Source organism: Bos indicus x Bos taurus, chromosome 10, assembly GCF_003369695.1.
Source record: "Bos indicus x Bos taurus breed Angus x Brahman F1 hybrid chromosome 10, Bos_hybrid_MaternalHap_v2.0, whole genome shotgun sequence".
NCBI lineage: Eukaryota > Metazoa > Chordata > Mammalia > Artiodactyla > Bovidae > Bos > Bos indicus x Bos taurus.
Window position 1 is genome coordinate 9,171,543 of NC_040085.1, and position 16,902 is coordinate 9,188,444.

General features: G+C 51.9%; 1 protein-coding gene across 3 annotated transcripts in view; it reads left to right on the forward strand.

Moving 5' to 3' along the window:
• Positions 1-16,902, forward strand: part of CORO2B (coronin 2B) — a 148,258-nt gene that overhangs the window by 9,181 nt on the left and 122,175 nt on the right. The window contains exon 2 of one of the 3 annotated variants that reach the window (XM_027553061.1): positions 12,352-12,477. The exons of the other annotated variants lie outside the window; for them this stretch is intronic. Coding sequence (XP_027408862.1) covers positions 12,352-12,477 — 126 coding nt within the window. The remainder of the gene's footprint in view (positions 1-12,351; positions 12,478-16,902) is intronic. 3 annotated transcript variants of the gene reach the window in all.

A 16,902-nucleotide genomic window follows, 5' to 3' on the forward strand; every position in this document is an offset into this window, starting at 1 on the left:
ATCTGGTCCAGGCCTCTGCCTCCATGAACTTCACACTTTCTAGGAATATGAGAATGACTCCTAATCTTAATAAATATGCATTTATTATTAGGCTGTTCCTAGCCTTTTACCAGTTGGTAAGTCCCTGCTTTCAAGGAACTGACAGTAAAATAAACAACAGAAGTAGCTTACCCTTTTAGGGTGCTTAGTTTATGTCCCAGGCACATAAAAAGTGTTTCATATGTATTTATTCATTTAATCTTCCTGATTATCTCTGAGCTCTGTGCTATTATCATTTCCATTTCTATAGTAACAGAAACAGGCCCGCAGAGGGCAGGGAGGTAATTTACTAGGGTCCCAAAGCTGGGAAAGGTTGAGCCTGCCTCCTAGGCTTCTGTTTTGCCCCTCAATCAGGCTGGAATGACCCCAAAACATGGGGCCAGAGCAGGGGCCTGAAGGCAGAAGACCCAGGCTTGCTCTTGCCTCCTTTCTTTACTATGTGACCCTGGACCAGTCCTCAACATCTCCGAGCCTCTATTTTCTCATCTTTGAAAATGGAATTAGGACTCAGCCTTACTAGGATGCTGTAACGTGTAAGTGAGGCTCTCATAGATGTCATGTATGGGGTTTTTTGTTTTGTGTCTGATACGATCTCTCTCCCGTCCCCCGCATTACCAGCATTTCATGGCCTTCAGAGTTTGGCAGTTGCTTCCAATAGATAACCCACTTCTCCCCTGCTGTCCTGGCTTCAGAACTGATTCAAGGACTTCCCTGCTGGTCCAGTGGCTAAGACTCTGTGCTCCCAGTTCAGGGGGTTTGGGTTCAATCCCTGGTCAGGAAACTAGATCCCACATGCTGCAACCAGAGGTCCCGCATGCCACAGTGAAGATCACACATGCCGCAACTAAGACCTAGCTCAGCCGAATAAATAAATAAAAATATAGTTTTAAAAGAATTGATTCATACTCTGCTGGTGTGAAAGAGCCAAGTTCATATCTTCCAAACGGCCTCTGTTTTCACTTCATCAGGCTTGTTGGGTACAGATAAAAAGTTGTTTTTCTCTCTTCCTGTTCTGTCTTTTTTGGCTGTTTTGATATGCTCGGGACAAATAATCTGGCTGTAAAAATTGGGTGTCCTGCTTTCATTTGAAAAGTAAGCCAAATAAAGCATCCATACCTTGATCTGTATCATCCTGGCTCCCTGCAGGTCTGAGCTCCCTGTGGAAGGCAGGGGAGGATGGGTCTCTGGGCAGAGAGACCCTGTCCCATCCCCAGTGGCACGTGACCTTGACCTTGGCTCTAGGCGCATCCTTATTTCCTTGTGGCTCAGGATGCTTTTCTTCTGGGTTTAGGGAAAGGAGTATGTTCTAGTAGCATGAAGCACTTATGCCAGACAGTTTAAGCACCTTAAGTGTGATTTCAGAACTAACAGCTTTATGATCTGGCAGAGTTTCTAAGATATGGAACAGCTAAAAACAAAAGTGTTGGTGGGTGGGGACAAAAGGATTTAGTTCCTGGGGTTTTTTCCCTTTAACTTAAGGAAGATAATACTGTTGCTGCCTGCCCTGCCGACTTTCAGGTGAAAGATCAGTTCACAGGAATGCTTGGGGAAATTTGGGATTCTGATAAATTTGGAATTCTGGGAAAGGGGATTTCTGTATATCTGTATATCTGAAGGACCATCTGATAACTTTTTATTATCACAGATCTGTCCTCTAAAGCTCAGGGGTCTACCTTCCTGCCTTAGTCATTATTATATCAGAGGACAAACTAAAATTGTTGTGCATTGAGTCTCTTTCAGGACCTGAGTTGTCCTGTTAAACTGGCCTTTTCGGGGTCTACAAGTGCAAGTGTGAGTCGCTCAGTCATGTCCGACTCTTAGCGACCCCATGAAATGTAGCCTGCCAGGTCTGTGCATGGAGTTTCCCAGGGAAGAATACTAGAGTGGGTTGCCATTTCTTTCTCCAGGGGATCTTCCTGGCCCAGGGATCGAACCCGGGCTTCCTACACTGCAGGCAGATTCTTTACCATCTGAGCCTCCAGGGTCTAAACCACGCTCATTTCTCTGTCCCAGGAGCTCCTGTAGCACCCAGTCTCCGCTGCACGAGATGCAAATAAAAGCTTAACATGCTATGTCGTTTGCTGATTGTTTTAGGAAGATGAACCTTGACTCAATTGTGAGCTTGCTGAAACCAGGGATTACACTTGATTCTTTTTAGTACCTTTCACAGTGCTCATCCCAGGGCTGTCTATGCACATTAGAAAAGGTGTGATATAGACTTCGGGGTACCTGGTGTAAAGACAAGATTGGGCAGAATTTGAAACAATCCTAGACAGTTCCCTGGTTGTTGCTGCTGGACTAAATCTTTACTCCTAGAGATCCACGCACTGCTAGAGCTAGAAGGAAATCTAAAGAGATGTAATGGACTCCTCCATTACAGAGGAGAAAATTGAGGCCCCAGAAGGTTTACCCAAAGGGGCACAAGTGCATGAGCCAGATCTAGGGCTCCCTCCAATTAGTTGCAGGCTCAGGTTGGATGAGCTTCAGTACACTGGGTTTTTCTAGGCTTCTACTAGAAATCAGGCCAAGGACTGATTGAAAAGTGGGCATGGGGGAAAATTCCAGAAAGGAGACTTTGCGAACTTAGCCTAGCTGGCAAGGGGCGCCTGACTGGAAAAGCTTGGCTTCTCAAGTAACCAACCAGGAATGGCCGGCCCCAGGGCCGACTCATGGCCATGGCAGAAGGAGCGACTTCTGAGGCTCTTGCTGCTGGGCTGTGGGGCTGTAATTACCCAGATCTGGTGGCCCACGTGTCCTTCATGCCAGGCCGCCACCTTTGCCTGCACAGCGGCGCGAGAACCCCACTCTCCCTCCTGGAAGCCGGCCCTCCTGGCACGCAGGGCTGCAGGCAATCTTTCTCTCCTTTGTTTCTCTGAAACCATTAGAAGGGCCTCTGGGTTGGGAGTCTGGGTTGCTAAGAGCTTTCCTCTGGCTAGACCTTATCACTGGCTTGAGAAGTCTCCAGACAAAGTTTTCCCTGGAACTCTCACTTGGAGGGAGGGAGAGAAGGAAGAAGGGAGAGTGGGTGGAGGGAAGAAGAGGGGGGCTCAGGAGCCACAAACAAAGCCACCCCTCTGCAGGCCCCAGAGGGCCAGAGTGCTGGGGCTGGCCGAGGGAACGAGGGAGCTGTGAGCTCTGTGGGCCTTTGCTGTAGAGAAGCAGTGGGAGGGGCACTGCTCTGCTGCGCCCACCATTCATGCAGCCAGCGCACATCCGTTCCCTTCCGGTCCTGCCCTCTCCCCCTATCCCCGCCTTACAGGAGGGGAAACTGAGCCCCAGAGAGGGAGGCACTCACGCTGGTGCACACAGCGGGGAAGCTGGGATCTGAACCTGGTACATCTGATTACAGAGCCCCGTGGATACACAGAAACTGATTGTGCTGTGTGGTTGCTTTTTAAAGAAGACCCTCCCAATCACCATGCCCAGAAGCCTCTATAGAACTCAGTGCCGCTGGGCCTTTGAGATGTTATTAAAATAGAACTTCCCCTGGGAAGGGTAATGCCTTAGCTTGCTGATAGCAAGACCCTAAGTAATAAGGCTCAGGAGAGGACTTCCCTGGTGGTCCAGTAGTTAAAAGAGTTCGCCTGCCAATGCAGGAGACACGGGTTTGATCCCTGGTCTGGGAAGATTCCACATGCCGTCGGGAAACTAAGTCTGTGTGCCACAGCCACTGAGCCTGTGCTCTAAAGCCCGGGCTCTGCAACAAGAGAAGCCACTGCAATGAGAAGCCCAGGCACTGCAATGAAGAGTAGCCCCCACTCTCTGCAAAACAGAAAGCCCATGTGCAGCAACAAAGACCCAGCATGGCCAAAGGTAAACAAATAAATTTTTAAAAAAAGACTCAGGAGTGGTTCCTGAGGGGGAAGGCAAGGCCGGGGAGAGCTGATTACCACGAACCAGTTTTGCCCAGGGAACAGGAGTGAAGAGGATGACCAGCCTTATTCTATGCACCTCTCCACCCTGGCTTCCCTGCTGCCTTGACCACTGACCACAATCCCCACCCCTCACCCTTAATGCAGGTAAAATGAGGCCTTGGATTCACTCAGAAAACATTTGCTGAGCACCTGGGTACCAAGGCCAAAGTTCCAGGAACTGAGCTTGCAGGGATAAACTCAGGCTGCCCCTCCTTGAGGGAGGTCAGTCTCATGGGGCAGATGGTGGCTCAGAAGGACACATGGCTGCAGAGATAAGGGGAAAGAGGCTGGTGTGTGGGGAGCAGAGATGTGTGCACACACCTCTGAAGCCATGGGGATGGGGCAGGGGTCAAGGAAGGTTGCTGGAGGAAGAGGTCTCGTCTCAGTCATCAAGGATGAGTTAAGCAGAGGCAGGTAAAGAGGAGGGGAAGGCATTCCAGATGTGAACAAAGGCTTGGAGAGAGCTGCGGGTTTGGCTCATTCCAAGAGAGATGAGAGTTGGATGCTGCTGGGTGGGAAAGGGTAGAACGGCGAGTGATGAACAGACTGGGAGACAGGAGGAGCTGGGGGAGCAGAGCTGCCCGGCCAAGGAGGGTGAGCTTCACCCTGATGGTGCTAGGAGCCCCCAGAGGGTTTTAAGCAGGGGAGTGACAGGGTTCGACTTGCACTTTAGATGATCCCGCCCAACCCATGTTGCCCGGGAGGCATTTCAGTGATTGGAGATTCACAAAGTCCATGTGTCATGAGGTAGGAGTGAAAGTTCCAGGCCCCCATCCCAGAGTTCCTACTGGCATCTCCCTGTACCCGGGTGAGTACTACACATGCCCCTCTCTTCCCCAGGCAGATGCCCCTGGCTAGGACCACTGTAGGTTACTGGCCTTTCCCATCTGCCTAGGGCTGCCAGGGAGGTTGGATCTGAGCTTGAGAAGATGGGATGAGGGTGGTGGAGCTGCTGCTGCTGCTGCTAAGTCGCTTCAGTCGTGTCCGACTCTGTGCGACCCCATAGACGGCAGCCCACGAGGCTCCCTCGTCCCTGAGATTCTCCAGGCAAGAACACTGGAGTGGGTTGCCATTGCCTTCTCCAATGCATGAAAGGGAAAAGTGAAAGCGAAGTCCCTGAGTCTTGTCCGACTCTTAGCGACCCCATGGACTGCAGCCCACCAGGCTCCTCCATCCATGGGATTTTTCCAGGCAAGAGTACTGGAGTGGGGTGCCATTGCCTTCTCTGGGGTGGTGGAGCAGAGGGGCCCAAAGCCTTTCTAGGAAGATGTGCATTTGGCCTGGTGAACAGACCTCTGAAATGCGATTTTGAAGCCCCCTGCTTAATTATGCCCCAGCTCTGACAGTGTATGACCTTGGGTCGATCCCCTCTGGTTGGGACTCAGTTTTCCTAAACTAGCTTAGGGGAGTGTCACCTAGTCCAAGTCCAGGTGCAAGAGTGAGCCTACAGGTGTGCTTATGCCCAGAACTAGGCCCTGCTCAGCCTGCCTCCCCCAGCTTTCTCAGACCCTGCAGCCAGAGTCTCCTCCCGAGCTGTGTTCTCCAGTACACACATACATGCACACACACCTCACTCCAGACTGCCAAGGGTTGTGGCAAGTTTATGAAATTCAGAGGTTGAGGACCAGAGTTGGAATCTCAGCTCTGCCACCAATTTGCTCTGTGCCTCTGGCTCAGCCTATCTGAGCCTTTGTACCTGCCCCCTCCCATTTGGTATAAATATCAGTCCTCGGCACACAGTGAAGGGAATTGTATGAGTCAGCCTCTTCCTTGTCTTTTTAATACACCCTCCCCGGTGCTGCTTCTGCCAGATAGCCCTTCTTTTTTTTTTTTTTTTGGCCATAGTACGTTGCATATAGGATTTTAGTTCCCTGACCACGGATTGAACCTGTGCCGCTTGCATTGGAAGCACAGTCTTAGCCACTGTACCACCAGGAAAGTCCAAGAGAGCCCTTCTTTGATGAAAATTCTATCTAGTTTTGAGTGCTAAGCTGGTTGGGGATGAGGAGTAGAATTAACTGGGATAGGGCACAAGAGAACCTTCTGAAATGGTGGTTAGGTGAATGTGTAAAAAATTTTCAAGCTGAACACTTCAGATTTTCATACTACAGGCATGCTGGATATGTGAATGTTAAAATATTAATGCTTGGTTTTATTATAGAAAATATCCTATTTATTAATAATAAAACATTAATATTTAATACATTTACTTTTTAATGGAAAAAAGATCCTTTCTCAGCTTTCTGCCTCAAGCTCCATCTCTCTCCATCCATTCATATATTCATTCACTCTACAAATATTTGCTTGGGCCCCAGGCAGCCCGGGCTCGCAGGGGTGAAGGACACACAGATGCATGCACTGTCTTGGGAGCTCAGAGGTGCAGAACCTTCAGTGGCTCCTCGTTGTCATTAGCGGTGATTCTCCTGCTGGCTGCAGATCACCTGGGGAGGTTTATATGCTTTTCCTCAGGGTCCGTATCAACAGCTGTGTGACCTGTGCAGTGCCCGATTTAATCTTCTGCTGATCCTGTCTTGAAATTCATTATAATTTTTAATCAAGAGGACCAGATTATGTAGTTGGTCCTCCCTACTCCCCCACCCCCAGAACAACAGAATCGGATTCTCTGGGAGTTAGGGTCTGGGCATCAAGATTTCTTCAGAGCCGTGTGTCCTGCTGGAGGAGACCTATCCAGATTCAGCTCTCATCCTCAGACCCCTGGCTGAAACAGAAGCTAGAGCCTGGCTCTGTAGACACTTGTAACTGAAATGAAATGATAAGCCCTCACACGTGAGCGTGTCACGTGAGCGTGTCACAGGAGCTGTCCCTGGGGAGGCAGTGTGGGCAGCGAACCACGAAGGAGCTCGGGGGAGTGGCGGGGTCACTGTGCGGTGGGATGATCCAGAAGGGCTTCACGGAGGAGTTGGCACGTGCACCACCCTGAGAAGGGCGAGAGAAGAGGACAAGAGGGGAGAAAAGGCACAGGCAGAACAGCGTTTAGGAGAGGGAAAGACTCGTGGGGGAAAAGGAGGAGCCAGCTCAACTGGAGTGCAGAGCCTCGGGTCGGGGGGCTGGGAAGCACGGGAAATGACAGTCTGAGAAGTCAGAATCCTGTCAGCAATGGGGAGCCGCTGAATGTTCTGGGTCCAAGAATAATGTCCTCCATGAACATTTGAATCAATAAACAAAAGGACTTTAGGGAAGTCTTAAGGGGAAACTGGCCTGCTAAGCTGCCGCGGTCTCCAGCTGGACTGTGGTTCACCTGCTCTGAGAGGCTCTGCGTCCCCGTCCCCGTAGGTGGTGCCTGTCTGTGTGGAACCCCATGTCCCCTGTGGTGTGGTCTTGGGCAGCAGTGATTGAAGTGTCCCCCAAAATAACAGATTCTGAGCAAAGGAATGGCAAACGCGAGGGGAAGAATTTCTAGGAATGGCAGACAGCGAGGGGAGGGGCGTTTCTGGTAAAAACTGGGCTCTGCGCCCCAGCTCCCATCAGGTTCCCTGACCCAGGTGAGCCTGGAGACTGTAGGAAGGTGGCTGTCCCCACCATCTTGCCTTCCCCACAGCCTGGTGGACACTGTAATCCCTGGGGACGGTTTGATGGTCCTGCCTGGGATAGAGGAGCCCCCATTTCTGAGTAGCCAGGAGATCAAACACAGATCTGTTTGTTTCTTAAGTCTCCTGAAATATTTATGGAGAAAAATGAGAAAGGGTCTCTGTTTGTTTAATGCATCCTCCAGGGAAGAAGTCACGGGGAATAGGCCACTTCCTGAGTCTGAGAACCAGTGAGCAGAGATGGAATTTCTTGGGGTTTGAAGCCAGACTGTGTACTTGCAAAAGAAGGTGGGATAGGATTTCTGGAGGTGATGAAGCCCTGTCAACCTCCTGCCTCCAGCCCAAGAAAGGCCTTCAGCACTTGCTTTCCTGGTGACTCCAAATCTCAGCCTAGTTTTTATTCTGGGCTTTGCCTCAACATGCTGTGTGACCTTATTCAAGTTGCTTAACCTCTCTGGGGGTATCAATCCTATTTGGCCCTTGACAGTGTTTGGAGAGTCAGCTGAGCTGTGGAGTGGGCTTGCTCTGAAGCAGTGAAGAGGTAGAAAGGGGTATAGGGAGCATTGTGCTGTGCAAAAGTCCCAGCTATTCAGTGTTCCAGGCCAGAGAGCTGGCCAGGAGCAGGACTGAGGGCCGTTGGTGGCCTCAGCTGTGGCCCATGGGGTCAGGCTAGCGGGAGGGCTCTAGGACCCAGGCCCATCCTTTGGCCCCCTCCCCCCTTCCTCCTCAGATCAGCCCTGCTGTCCCACGTCCCTGAGAATGCTGGCAGGATTTCCTCCCAGGAAAGGGACGGGGGTGTCCGGTTTACATCCCCTGGGAGTTGCAGGCAGCAATTCCTCCTGACAGTGGGACCAGCCTTGTCTTCAGATGTGGAAGTCTGTGGCTCCATGCCCGAGCCTCGTGGCTGGCCTCAGATTATCTGCTGTCCACACTCAGGGAACCTGGATCCCTGCCCTTAGTTTGGCCCCTGAGGCTGGGCTTCTGTTCTCAGCTCTGGGGCTGGCTTGTTGTTCTGTCTCCCATGGTGGACCTTGTAAAGAGATAGTAGTTAATAACAGTTCTTATCATTAGAACGATCTGAATCTTAATACAAATGACCATCCGCTAAGCACCTGATCATGCCAGGCACTGTGTGGGCTGGGGATGCACAGAAGGGACCCATCTCCCCAGCCTTTAAGGAAGTTGACTTCTGCCTGGGAGGCAGACACAGACACTGAAGGAGGGCATGGGGCAGTGCTGAAAGCAGGTCCTGAAAGCCACAGAGCCCTGGGAGACTGAACAAGGCTTCTGAGGGGAGGTGGTGTGTGAGTCTGACTTTGAAGGTTGAGTAGGATTTGGGAAAGGGTGGAGGAGAGGAGGCGCAGCATGAATACAAACAAAGCAGGCTCACTCCTGAGATGAGATGTTCGAGAGCTTCCGGGTTGTCCAGGGAGGTTGGAGCATGGAGGGTCAGGAGCTGGGAAGGTGGGGAGGGGAGGCAAAGCTGGAGGCCATGGTGAGTTGTGCATGAGTTGCACATGGGAAAGAGACGTGATCAAGTGCTTAGATTCCACAACAGTAAACATCCATTAAGCACGTACTGTGCCAGCCACCGTTCTAGATGGTGGGACACATCCACATAGGTGATCGAAACTGAAAAACATCCCTGCCCTCAGGGCACTGGCCCTGGAGGGCGGGGACACAGGACAGAACACAAATACACAGATATTAGGGTGTCAGGTGGTAGGAAATGCTATGAAGAAAAGTGCAGTGGGGTCAGGGGGCAGAGCGATGGGAGGGACTGCTTTAGACAGAGCAGCTCTGCAAAGGGGACATGAGGGCCCAGGGTGGAAGGAGGGGAGGAGGAGCCACGTGGAATCTGGGAAGATCTTTCTGGCTGAGAGAACAGAAAGTTCCTAGGCTCTGAGGGGGCTTCTCTCGTGGCTCAGATGGTAAAGAATCCACCTGCAATGCGGGAGACATGGGTTCGATCCTTGGGTTGGGAAGATTCCCTGGAGGAGGGCATGCAACCCACTCCTGTATTCTTGCCTGGAGAATCCCTCTGGACAGAGAAACCTGGCAGGCAATAGTCCTTGAGGTCTCAAAGAGTTGGACACGCCTGAGCGACTAAGCACAGCACAGGCTCTGAGGAGGGGCTGCCCTCCACTCAAGGCATGCTGCTGCTGCTGCTAAGTCGCTTCAGTCGTGTCCGACTCTGTGTGACCCCATAGACGGCAGCCCACCAGGCCCTGCCGTCCCTGGGATTCTCCAGGCAAGAGCACTGGAGTGGGTTGCCATTTCCTTCTCCAATGCATAAAAGTGAAAAGTGAAAGTGAAGTCGCTCAGTCGTGTCTGACTCAGCGACCCCATGGACTGCAGCCTACCAGGCTCCTCCGTCCATGGGATTTTCTAGGCAAGAGTACTGGAGTGGGGTGCCATTGCCTTCTTCCACTCAAGGCATAGCTGTGAGGCTTTTGTCTAGGGAAGTGTGAGGGGGGAGGTCAGAAAGGAGGGTGAAGCTGGGCCTGGGTCCCCCGAGTCCTCCTGCCTCCCTCCTGCTGGCACGGGCTTCCTGCTCACTGTTTGTTGACTGACTAAATGAGCGTGACCACTGGAGGACGGGCAGGACGGGGAAAGGCTGAAGTCTGGGCAATGGTGAGGGTCTGAACCGGGGCAGAGACAGTGGGAATGGGAAGAGGAATCTCCAGGCCTTGGGGGCTGGTTATGAGGAGAGGAAGACAGCCAGGTTGTTCCTAAAGTGCCCCCAGAGAAGTGCTGGATCACAAATCCATGGGCATCACCGTGGTGGGCTTCCTACACCCCTCCCCTGGGTCCCTGAGCTAGCTTAGCCTTGATCTGGGGCTTGTGAAGCGAAACCAGAGCTTCCCATCGCCCCTGACTTCTCAAGGGTGCTCCAAAGTGGGCCGAATCCTCCCAAGGGGCCTGCAGGACTTGGAGGAAGTCCTCAGAGGCCACCCTCCCCTGCCAGCCTCACCTTGCCTCCAACCTCATTAGTATTTTGAGCAGAAGCATATTTATTTTTTCCTGTGGGGAATTGGTGTACAGCTCACTTCAAATTAAGTAAAACCAAAGAGCAGTTAAGAGGCCCTGCCTTCCCGGGTCAAGGAGGAACGACCAAGCAAAGTGGTACTGATGCTCTACTGGCTGCTGGGCATGTCTGTTCTGGGCTGGCCCAGGTTTGAGTGGCAAGGGAGATGCTGTAGGACTGGAGTTCACCAGTAACAAAATACTAAGGAGAGGTGTTTGCTTAGTGCCAACCACGATCCAGGGACTGTGCTGTTTTACATGCATATTATGTCATCCTCTCAACCGTCTGTGAGGCACAGGGATGGGGGCGGGGGGCAGGTGCTACTGTTATGTCCATTTTGTGGATGAAGATACTGAAGCCCAGAGGGGTTAAGTAATATGCCCAAGATCACACACTTGTAAACCGAGACAGAGCCAAGATTCTGTCCCAACCTTCATGCAGCCCGGAGCCCATGCCTCTAATTGCCTGGCTCTTTAGTCCCTCAGAAGCATTGCATTTTACCAATAGCTTCTCCCTGAATTGTTTCCGTCCCATTTAAAAAAAGGACCAAACAAAAAGCCCTTTCGTTGCTATGGAACACAGAGGCCTCTCTAGAGTCACTGAGGTGACCTAGGACAGAGGGGCATGGGCCAACATTCCGTCCCGGCTCTGACGCGGTCCCTGCTCCTCCCCTGGGGGCCCAAGACCCTTGGGGGCCGTTGTGATGGTCCAAGCAAGAGGCCTGAGCCGGCCAAGTGGAACAGTGAGGGCTGGAGGGGAGACAGGACTCGAGGTGAGGTTTTGGAGCTTGTTGAGTCCCTGGAGGCTCCTAAGAGGTGGAAGTCAGTAGGGGAGCAGGGGTGCCTGAGAAACCCAGGAGGAGGCCGCTCCGGTCAGCAGTTCTGTGTCCCAGGTCCAGCCCCCCCCAACCAGACCATCTCCCTTGTTCGCCAGCCTTGGCTTGGACAGCATTTTCGGATTTAGAAAATCAGATCTCTCAGAGGCTGAAGTTCAGTGCTTTGGGCTCTATGGGCAGCCCCGGGAGAAAAGGGGTGGCAGCCAGCCAGAATTGGGGAACTGAGCTGGGTTCCTGGCCAGAGAGATTGGAAGTGGGGTTGGAGGAGAGAGACAGAGAACCAACAGGAAGCTTTTTCATCTCTGCTTCTTTATCATGCAGGGTCAGTGATTTTTGCTAATAGCAACCTCCTGGGAAAAATATTGATCCAAAGGTGGTGATCCAGGAGAGCTGTATTAGAGAAAGCTCCTACTTTCTCAGGAGAGTAGCCCTGCCTTCTAAAAAGCCTGAACCTTTAAGAATCCCGGGGAGCTTGGTACCCTAGAGAGAAAGTCCCTGGTAAGCATTCCTCCCCGGAGCCTGCCACACCCGGGTTGCCTCTCTCTGCAGCTGTCTTCTCTCCCCAAATCCTTCCTCCCTACTTCTGATCCTACAGCAAACCATAACTCTCCCCTCTCCCTTCCTTTCTCTCTGCTGGGCACCAAGGGGCTGGCCTGTGTTTAGAACACTGAGGGGTTTGTGCAGGACACTTGTCAGAAAAGAGTTTTGATTCTGACCAGAACTTCTGATGGCCTGGAAGGGTGATGATGCTGCTAGAGGAAAGCTGATAGGGATGAAACCTGGGCTGCCTCGCTGGGAGCCTGTCCTCGGTTCAGGCCCAAAGAGGGCCTGGGGCTGGATTAGGGGAGCATGGAGTGGGGTCCTATCAAGCTTCCCCCTGCCCTGACCCTGCCCTCCAGCCACTCTGGTCTGCTAGCTGCCCCAAACTCAACTTGTGCTTTTCTGCTTTGTCTCTACTCAAATGATCTCTTGATCCCTGCTTTCAAGGCCCAGCCAAAATGTCACCTACTCCAGGAAGCCTTCTCTGATCTCTCCTCACTCCAGACTCCATCCTCATGTCACTGCTGTGTTGAAATGGTTCTGGCTGAACACACCTGTCTCCCCTGCCAGAGGGTAAGCCCTGTGCCCTGAGTGAGGAGTAGCATGTGGTGCCCCAAACCCCATGATGTGTTTCTCGTGCTGGCCCCGTGTATGTTCCAGTAGAGAATTTTGAATGACATATCTTATGTTTTTGCATGGATACGAGGGTCTATTCTGTGCGTACAGCACAGCTGCAGCCATGTGAGATGTGTTTGTTGGCAAATTTATCAGAGGATGCAGAATAAAGCCTCCCAAACCTGTCCCCTGAAGGGCTGGGGACAGATATGGAAAGCTTATTTTTCCCTTCTCCCATCCCCCAGTGCTGCTCAGACAGAGGCTGTGCTGTCCTTGAAGAATTCTAAAGGAAGGGAAGTGCTCCCCAATGCCTCCCAGACCTCCTGCCCAAGAGAGGCAATGGCCTGGTGACCTTGTGACAGGAGTGTGCTCTCCCGGGGCTCCGCTGTCCCCTGGGAGGCTGCCATATGCTTTCCGGACGTCCGGGTCTCATTATACTCCAACTCGAAAATTCATCTTGTCTAATTGTGCTCAAGGCCTGAGTGAATCCAGGAACTATTAGCTTGGCTCTGTGGGCTGGGGATCACCATGGCAACAGAGGATGCGTCCTAATGAACTGCATCCTTGGAGACTGGCTCAAGGGTCCCCCTCCCTCCTCTCTGTGTGGATTGCTGCTGTCCCTGCTGCTTGGCAGGGGCCCCTCCAGAAAGGACCTGGGCTGAGGAGAGGTGATGGAAGCAGCCTCTGTAGGAGCCGCCCAGCCCCCTGTGATGTGGTCCATAATTCCTCCCAGTGCTGCAGGGATAAAATATACTCACACATGATCCTACAGCCTCATTACAGGCCAGGGGTTTCCCTTCCCTGACAAACAAATACCTTTCATCTAAAACACACACACGCACATAATTCCAGTGGTTTAAGTGCTGTTTGCTTTGCAAATCTTTCTAAAATGTGGAGGTTACACTTCCCCTTGGAGGCCTGACTCAAATGCCACCTCCTCCAGGAGGCCTTCCTGGAATGTCTGCCTCTCTCCCAGCCCTGTTTTGCCACTGTGCTTGGTTTGTGCCTCCGGGAGGCTGGGCCCAGAAGTGGACTTAGCCAAGTACATACCAGCTTTGCTTCATGCCAGGTGACAAGCTCCTCTAACACAGTAAGCCCCCACCCACCTTCCTCTTTGGAGGAAGCTCAGCTTAAAGGAGAAAGGTGTCTTTGCTAGCAGCCTTTTCTACCTTCAATCCCACCCCAGGGCTCAGATCGGGGAGCTGCTCTGTTGATGTGGCTCCCAGGACCATCGGAGACCCTCCTGCCTCTATAACTGTGGGTAGTGGCCCCAGGCCAGGCACTTTGCCTTCCCCACCTGAGCAGGAAGGAAGGGGATCCCCTAAAACTGGGCCTGTGGGGGAAGGAGTGGAAAAGGAAAGAAGACTTGAGGAAATGAAAAGAGTAACAAGGGACAGCCCTGGCTTGGCCCTCAGCCCCCAGGCCCCTGGCACTGCCATCTCTGGGCCTGGTCACCCACAGAAAAGTTGTTTTATGTGGGAGGAGGGTTGGAAGGCAGAGATGCAAACCCAGCAATTTCTCCACATCCACCCCACCTCCTTCTCAGCTGTCCTGCTGATTCTCAGTCTTCAGAAATGACCTGGAGAGAGAAGAATGAGTAGGGAGGAGGCTGCCGGTCTGACTTTTAATTAAAAGGGACAGGACACCTCCCAGCCAGCCTGTAAGGCAGTGGCACTCGTGATGTGTGGGTCTCCATTGAGGAGACTGGGGTGGTGTGCAGGTATGTGGGTGTGTGGACAGCTGGCCAACAGCAGAAGAGATCTGAGCGTCTACCCAGAAGGCTGAGTTTTCTCTTCGCTCCTCCATATCTACTCCCCTCAGTGCAGCAGACATTCTTGAGCATCTGCTGTGTGCCAGCCCCTGTGGCAGGCCCGGACATGCAGAAATGGATGAGACACAGGCCCTGGCCTCGGTGACTGGGTGGGGAGGGTGGGCACTGAGGGGTTGAGGGGCCCACCTCTCACTGGACCCTTTCATTCAGGCAGCACCCCCTGAGCTCTGCCTGGGTGCTGCCTTTGAGAAGGTCCTGAGGATGAAGTGGTGAATGTGGTAGAGGCCCAGGTCTGCATGAAGCTTACAGCCAAGGGTGATGTGGGGGTGGGGCAGCTATTACAGGAGGAGGGTAGCACATGGGTTGGGGGTTAGGCACCCCGGGGAGGAGCAACTAATGCAGCCCAGGGGACTTCGAGGGCACTGAAGCAGAGGCCAGGAGGAAGAGGACTTGGCCAAGCAGACAGTTAGGAAGAATAACCAAAGTTAACAGCGGCAGGGCCTGTGCAAAGGCCCGGAAGAGAGAAGCAAAGGCTTTGCGGAACAGAAAGACATTGAGCATGGTGAGGCCATAAGTGTGTCATGGTGGGACCAAAGCCAAGGAGGCCATCAGAATCCAATTTGCAAGGACCATGGCCTTGATTTGAGGGCAGGGAGTGAATGTGCACTGTGCAAGAGAATGATATCAGGTTTAGATTTTACAAAGGCCACTCTGGCAAGCATTTTTGTGTGTGTGATTAAAAAATTAAAATAGTTTCAGGTTTGTTTTTTTTTTTTTTTTTTTCATTTAAGGCCACTTGGTGCTGTGGAAGGGAATGAGGGAAGGGAAGGAGAGTGTTGGAGTAATTGGGGTATTTGGCCCAAATTAGGGTCTGACCCCAGGCACACAATGCCTTGTACTTGGATGGTTTCTATTTTTAATTGATGTATTGGTGTATAGTTGATTTACAGTGTTTTCAGTATTCAGCAGAGTGATTCCATTATACATAATTTTTTTTTTTTTTTCAGATTCTTTGCCATTACGGTGGTGGTTTAGTTGCTAAGTCGTGTCCAATTCTTGTGACCCCATGGACTATAACCCTCCAGGCTCCTCTGTCCTTGGGATTTCCCATCCAAAATACTGGAGTTGATTGCCAGTTCCTTCTCCACGGGATCTTCCCAACCCAGGGATCAAACCCAGATCCCTCTCATGTACCGAGTTAAATAGGATCCAGCTGTCACCTCCACAGTTCCCAGGGCTCTGATAGCCCCGGTTGGTGGGCGTCCCACCATGTTGTGTCTGCTGAGGTTTCCCCTCCTTTGCCCCTGCTAGGGAAACGATGGTGGCTATGAGTTTCATGGTTCTCTACTTCAGTGAAGGGAGATTTGGTGAGGTAAGCAAAGCCCACCTTCTCCCTCTCTGAGAACATCAAGAAGCAGTTCCTTTCTGTTTTCTAATAGAAAGTCTTCATGGAAGCAAACCTGTTTTGCGGGCAAAAGGGACTGCTTGTACAAGTCTCGCAAGCACACATTTGTTTTCCTTGTTGGGATATGCATAATTTTATTTTCTGGGAGGTAACACACAGCTTTGCGATCCCTTGCCTAGAAACAGCTGGCTGTCCCATTGGATTAACACCATCTGTTTCCTCTGAGCAGGAAGGTGTTAAGGAATCCCTGCCCAGGCTGGGTTTGGGACAGGAGGTGAGAGCTGTCAGACGGCCTGGGGTTGGGGAGTACAGTGGGAGAGAGAAGTGGGAAGGTTGGCCTTATTAGAATGCAGAGTTGTCACTGTATCCTGTGCGCCATTGAAATCCCAGGGCTAACACAGGGCCTGGCTCCTAGTATGTGATTCCTAAACTAGTTGGTGGATGACAGAGTGAATGCATGAGTTGGATGAATGAATGGGGTGGTGGGCACAGGTGAGTAAAGGTTGCCTCCAACCTCCACATAATCATAAGCTAGTCAGGAAAAGCTTGCTCATTGACAATGGTAACATGAGGTGTGACGACAGCAGAGCCTGCATGGAGGATGAGCTGCGGGGCAGTGCAGGGTCATCTGGAAGATGTCAGGAGTCTGTTTCTCAGGACAGTGAGGTATTATGAACTGATTGTGCTGCTCCCCGCAATGCATATGTTAAAGCCGTAACCAAATTTGGAGATAGTGCCTTGAAAGAGGTTATTAGGGTTAAAAGTCGGGAGTGTTTCAGTTCATAGGGTTGCAAAGAGTCAGACACAACTTAGTGACTGAACAACAATAACAACAGGTAGTAAGGGTGGGATCCTAATCCTTAGGACTGACGCCCTTATTAGAAGAGGAGGAGACACCAAGTGTGTGGCAAGCAGTGGGAAGGCGACCGTCTGCAAGCCAGGAAGAGAGCTCTCGCCAGAAACCAACCCCACTGGCACCTTGATCCTGGACTTCCAGCCTGCAGAACTAGGAGGCTGTTGAACCATCCGGTCTTCTCTTGGGATATAGCCTTAGCACCTGATACAGTGGGGACACTGTGTCTGAGTTGGGGGGTCAAGCTGAACAGGGCAGGGGGAGGACTTCTCCCTCGCAGAATCCTGGGGGCAGCTGGTCTCCTTGGGAGACTTATCCTGGAACATGTGCACCAGGAGATGCGGAGTGACAGCC